The sequence below is a fragment of the Gymnodraco acuticeps genome, unplaced genomic scaffold, assembly GCF_902827175.1.
Source record: "Gymnodraco acuticeps unplaced genomic scaffold, fGymAcu1.1, whole genome shotgun sequence".
Taxonomy (NCBI): domain Eukaryota; kingdom Metazoa; phylum Chordata; class Actinopteri; order Perciformes; family Bathydraconidae; genus Gymnodraco; species Gymnodraco acuticeps.
Window position 1 is genome coordinate 134,096 of NW_022991540.1, and position 6,521 is coordinate 140,616.

General features: G+C 38.1%; 1 protein-coding gene across 3 annotated transcripts in view; it reads left to right on the forward strand.

Moving 5' to 3' along the window:
- ipo8 (importin 8) overlaps nucleotides 1-5,736 on the forward strand; it is a 69,693-nt gene extending 63,957 nt beyond the window's left edge. For all 3 annotated transcript variants that reach the window (XM_034197247.1, XM_034197248.1, XM_034197249.1), the window contains exons 23-25: nucleotides 829-1,053; nucleotides 3,089-3,212; nucleotides 5,268-5,736. In XM_034197247.1, coding sequence (XP_034053138.1) covers nucleotides 829-1,053; nucleotides 3,089-3,212; nucleotide 5,268 — 350 coding nt within the window. In that variant the 3' untranslated portion in view covers nucleotides 5,269-5,736. The remainder of the gene's footprint in view (nucleotides 1-828; nucleotides 1,054-3,088; nucleotides 3,213-5,267) is intronic.
- The last annotated feature ends 785 nt before the right edge of the window (nucleotides 5,737-6,521 follow it).

The following is a 6,521-nucleotide window of genomic DNA, read 5'->3' on the forward strand; positions in this document are numbered from 1 at the left end:
CAATACCACAAATGTTACATTTGTCTCAGTGGTCTTCACAGTGTGTACAGAATATCAGTATGACAATACGACACCCTCTGTCCTTAGACCCTCACATCGTACAAGGAAAAACTTCCAGAGAAAACCCACAGTTTTAAGGGAAAAATGGGAGAAACCTCAGGGAGAGCAACAGAGGAGGGATCCCTCTCCCAGGACGGACAGACGTGCAATAGATGCCGTGTGTAAATTGAAAAGATAATACATTTGCAACATAGGTAGTCCAAATGTTTGGAAATGCATGTGTGTATAATAGGAAGATGAATCCACGAGGATATCCATCCAGGACCTTTGATCCAGGACCACAGCCACGATTCAAGATCCAGGGCTCGCGCTGCAGGACACAGGACCGCAGGATCATCCATGACTCCGGATCCCGGCGTATATAGACACCAAAAAGAAAGACATTTGGGGAAGCTGGGTTAATCGGAACATGAGAGTACACAGGTATAGACAGAGAGAAGGAAGAAGTAAGATGTCCCCCGACAAACTAAGCCTATATCAGCAAAACATTATAAAATTGTACAAATATAAAAAAGCTCAACTTTAAAATAGGTAAGGACTTTAAATGTACCTTTCATTGTAAAATGGGTCTACAGTGACCTAACAGCTGCCGGGCTTTGCTGCCAGTACGGTTCCTGCTAAAAAAATGAGATAAATATTCGTATCATACAGTTCCGTGCGCTTGTTTTGTAAAGTGTCTGTCGTTCGGTTCAAGAGAGTGAAGTCTGAAGACATAGGGAATTATGAAGGCTGTGATCCAAATGATTGTATGATGTTGTGTATGGACAGAGGAGATTCCCAGTGATGAAGATGAGGTGAGCGAGAACCAGAGCGCCATGCAGCATCAGTCCAGCAGTCAGGCCGGGGAGGAGGAGGAGGACGACGATGACGATGACGAAGAGGATTACTGGGATGACGACGGGTTTGAGGGAACACCCCTGGAGGAGTACAGCACTCCGCTGGACTACGACAACGGAGAGGACGAGTATAGCTTCTTCACCTCCGCCCTGCTAAGTAAGTGAGGCTTTTTTTTTTTATTCTACTAATTCATAAAAAAAAAAAAAGTATAATTCATACACACAAAGATGAACAAAATTAGTAGAAGCGGGAGGGCTGAAGCATAGCTTATGGGAAGTAGCCCTCCCTTGAATCATCCTAATACAACATTGGCATTATTGCGTCCAAAATGTATAGAAATGAAGGAGTACAAAGAAATTAAGAAAACTGGAGAAAAAATAAATAAAAGTTAGGGCAAGAAAAAAATAAAAGCATATATATATATTAGGGATGCTCCGATCGAGATCGGCCGATACTCACTCTCTACTGATCGATCGGTGCTCTCTAAACATGCAGATCGCCAGAGCCGATCGCATGACGTAAAATACATGACACTTTTCTCTGTGCGGCAAAACAAGCTCGCCAAAATGGCTTCACCGGTCTGGCAGTATTTGAAGGTGTCCGAAAATGACAATAAAATAGTATGCAAGTTGTGTGAAGCAGAAACCCTGCAGCTCCACCCGCTGTGACGGACCGGTGAGCGGAGCAACACACAAGAGTTAGACCTACTTAGCTATTTGATCTACCTCTGGAACTAGCTAAACTAGTCATTATAAATATATGTATTCTTCACTGTCGGGTCACTCATTACTGGATCAGTGAGTTGCATGAGATACTGACAGGCTGTCAGGAGGGAGAGAGAAGGGGAGAGAGAGAGAGGGGGAGAGAGGAGAGGGAGAGAGGAAAAGAGAGCGCTTCCGCTCATTTCTACCCGTGTTATTATCCAAAGTGAATGTAAACTTGAATAATGTACATCATTTGAATGTAAATAATTAAGTTGATTGTTGTTTGCGGAAGCTCCAGTGAATGAGCCATTAACTGAGTTTAAACATCACTTTAAATGGAAGATTTAAAGTGATGTTTAAATCTTCCATTTAGGCCCCGCCCACTCGATCGGCGATCGGTATCGGCCGATACTGATTCCGGCGATCGGCCCCGAAATTGGCGATCGGAGCATCCCTTATATATATATGTATATGTATATGTAATATATATGTATATGTAATATATATATATATATGTGTATATGTATATATATATATGTATATGTGTATATATATGTATATATATATATATATATGTATATATATATATATATATGTATATATATATATATATATTTATATGTATATGTATGTATATATATATATATAGTATATGTAGTGTATCTGTATATGTATATATATAGTGTATATATATATATATATATATGTATATGTATGTATCTATATTATGTATCTATATCTGTATATGTATGTATATATCTAGTATGTATATATTTGTATATACTGTAATATATATATGTATATATGTATATATATATATATATATATATGTATGAAAACTAGATATAGGGTCAATTTCTGCACATGTCAATAGCAGTTGACTATCTTTTTTGAAAAGGAAAATACTATATATAAATATATACATATGTACACATGTACTTGGCAAATAAACAATAATAATAATAATAATATATGCATATAATAATATATGCATATAAACATTGTGAACACTTAATTTCAAGTTACTTTTTTTACATTCATATGTTCATACACACACAAAATATACATAAGCACCATATGTTCAAGTGTACAAGTACACAAATGCACTCGTATACACCAATACAAATATTGCAAGGCAATTTCCATGGTTAAATAATAATTAAACCCATAACGATGAAAATAAATAAGAAGGAAAAAATTAATAAAAAGCAATGTAGAACATATTAAATAAATAAACAAACTGATAAGGTATTATTTCTAAACAAAAAAATGATTCTGGGAATACCCAATATTTGTTAGCTGGAGTAATCTGCAAATACAATTTTAAATTTTTGTTTTAATTTAGTTTTCAGGTTCAGATACTGCTTAGGGATTTGTCTCCATGCTACATCACACGCGGGTTTGTTTTTACCACAGCTGCTTTTGTCACTGAAACACTTACTAATGATTTGATCTGACATTTCCTGATCTAAACGCACGTGTGTTAGGGATCCAGAATGCTGATGCAGCATGGTACCAGAGTCTGACTGCGCCACTCAGCGACGACCAGAAGAAACAGCTGCAGGAGATCTACAGTGTTTCTCAGCAGAGGAGGAGCAGTGCTGCCAAGTGGTGAGAGAGACACACACACACACGTGCACACACACACACACACACACACACAGAGAAGAGGGATGTAGAGTGTTAAGAATAGACTAAACATAATCACAAAAGGTGGAGACAAGCAGGATGACACAGCTGATCCGTAAAGATATATGAAGTGGAGATCGAAAGGCTGTGTCAGGCTTTTACAAAGTGTACATTGTTCTCGTCAGTCGGACAAACATGGACTATTATAAACTAAACAGTGATTTGGGAGTGAACGCGACCAGCGTCCAGATAATGGCAGAATATCCAATACATTGAAAAGTAATTGAACACAGCATGAAGCTCACTGGAATGGAAGATGTAGATGTAGGGCTGCTCGATTATGGCAAAAATCATAATCACGATTATTTTGGTCAATTTTGATATCACGATTATTAAATACGATTATTCATTGACTTTGAAAACATCCATTTATTGAACTTTAAAAACAATTTGAACAGTATCTTTTTAACAGTTGATTACCCTGAACTTTAAGTATAATTCAACTGCAAAGTATTCATTCTGTGATTCTCCAGAACACACAGATGGCCAGTCCGCCCCTGCTGCACTGTGCTTTTCTTTGTTCCACGTCGGACTCCTTAAACCCAAAGTATTTCCAAACAGCAGAATTCGTTTTGCCTTTCTTGTTCACAAGTTGCTCTTGTTCTTCCGTCTTCGCTCACGCTGAACTCACACAACTATTGTCACTCACAACCTGGCCGAGAGGGCTTTTAGGGAGGGGCGAAAGCGCACGCAGCAAAATAATGGTTTTATTTCGATTACGTTGTTTTCGTAATCGTTGCAAGCCAAAATCGTAATAGAGATTAAATACGATTAATTGCACAGGCCTATGTAGATGTATATGAAAAATATCATTAAATTGTTTCCTGCCTCAAATGATGCTTATAAAAAGCGATTCATTAAGCTTGGCAGAAGAACGTTTACTTAAAAAAAAGAACGGAACATTTTTAAAGTTTGATTCCATTTGAGACATAATAAATTGTGTTCACAAACCAATTCTGGCAACATGCGCTGTAAAGATCCATCAGGCTGCTGGAAACACGGGTGACCAAGAAATAATTCCAGCACATAAGCAACTACAATTTAAAATTGATATTTTTAGATTTCTGTTTGTATACAGTTTCAAAAAACGACATACATATTGATTAAAAACACGAGTTGAAAACTGAATATAACATCTTTGAATGTAGACATATTAGGAACTCATTAACAGTAGCAGCATCAAACACAGCATGACTCATATCTTGCGCACCTGCTGGTCTAAGGTCAGTAAGACTCAGCTTAAACCGGTTGAGATTCTTTTCAAACAAGCTTTCACATTTTTAGAATAATTAATGAAAACACCATCATTGCAATATACAATCCAAATTCAATCTCCTCCGCTTTGACGATCTCATTCTTTTCTCAAAGATGTGATTGGTTTCCAAGATCACATATCATGCCACTGCACTTTGAGAAGCTTTGTCCCCACTTGGAGCAGAACAAAAGATCTGCTCTAAATGGAGATTTACCCCGCTGAGGCGCCATCTATTCTAGTCCTTGTTCAATAAATATATAATAATAATGATTAGTGAGCTTAAGAGGTTTTGTGTATTGTGAAATTTGAAAGAACCCAGGATGGCCATGTTGACGCTAAACTGGGCTAACCATCGGGTATCTAGCTCAAGATTCATCTTGAAATAACAATTATTATCCACAATGTTGACCAATTCCTTTAAAAGTATAAGCACAAAAAAACTTAGATTAAGAAACAGAGATGTGTATTTATATTTGTTATTCAATTTGACTTTGAAGCTAAAGAATACACATGTATTTTGTTTCCATTACTTTTCTGACACCAATTAGTAATTAGGGCTTCAAGCTAGTAGGTAGCATTATTCAAATTTAAAGCAAATTATAGTACTATTAAACAATTCTAGAGTAGACATCCTTAGATCTTCCCACATTTTTGTGATGTATCTTTTGTTTACCATTTCAAACGTAGTATTTTTTGGAACTCAATCTGATGTGTGTTTTCAGATGCTGTGGAGAAAGATGGACGGCAGAATCGGGGGGGGGGGAGGTGTGGTGTGTGTGTGTGTGTGTGTGTGTGTGTGTGTGTGTGTGTGTGTGTGTGTGTGTGTGTGTGTGTGTGTGTGTGTGTGTGTGTGTGTGGTGTGTGTGTGGTGTGTGTGTGTGTGTGTGTGTGTGTGTGTGTGTGTGTGTGTGTGTTGAAATGGGAGAGGGATGGTTGGTGAAACGGTTTTCAGAGCTCATTTCATAAAATATTATGTAACATTTAAGTTGTCATTTCTTCCTGTACTCCTTCCCACCTAAACTGAACAGCTTGTTTGGTGTTTTTGCTGTGTAATGCTTTTAGTCTCAATAAACAACCCAAATGACACCTTTAACTTGTGGTAGAGCTAAATGAGAAGATCCTCAGTCATTACAATTCATCCTCTTCACCTTTGTCTTTTTGTTACAAAAACATTAAAAATAATAAAGACACCGTCTGTGTTTTTCTATTCTATGCCATCATGACGCGCAGGGTGTTATTTCTCTTTCTGATTACGGACTCCCTTCAGGCAGCTACGTTAACACAGACCGTATAAAGGTACGTTAACTACGTTTGGTATTAGTCACTGTGATCGCCGGAGTCACTCTGGCAGGAACCAGAGCACTGTGTGAGCAGGGCTCAGTGTCGGAGCGTTGGTGGTCTCGGAGCACTGTGTGAGCAGGGCTCAGTGTCGGAGCGGCAGTGATGTGCAGTGAATGTTTCGCAATATGATTTAATGAATCGTTTAGCCTGGCATCTACCATACATTGTCACAAACTCCTAACGTTAGCTTAAAGGGATAGTGGAAATGGAACCTCAAATAGTTTCGTTTTAACTTATATACAAGCATAATTACGTACCAAAACAATCACACCTGATTACAAAAATATAATAATTGCCTTACGCATGTTAGAAGCACTTTATTGCAGCTTCCCCGAAGTTTTTTAGAAACGAAATGTTCGACTCAGCCAAACCGGAAGTGACGAAAACTTAGGAACACGATACGATAACAAACCATGGCGTCTATGCAGAATGAACGTGGAAGGGCAAATATACCAGACAAAGAAGAAGGATTGTACGAGGTATCCAGTGATGATAGCGAGTCAGAAACATCCTCTCGGCTTTCCTACGAAAATGTCGTTTTAGGAACTGAATCTGAATCCGGTTCAGTAAGCGACGATGGTGACAATATTGAGCCAGACGATGGACCATTACGTCCTTATTTGTTCGAGCCCGAG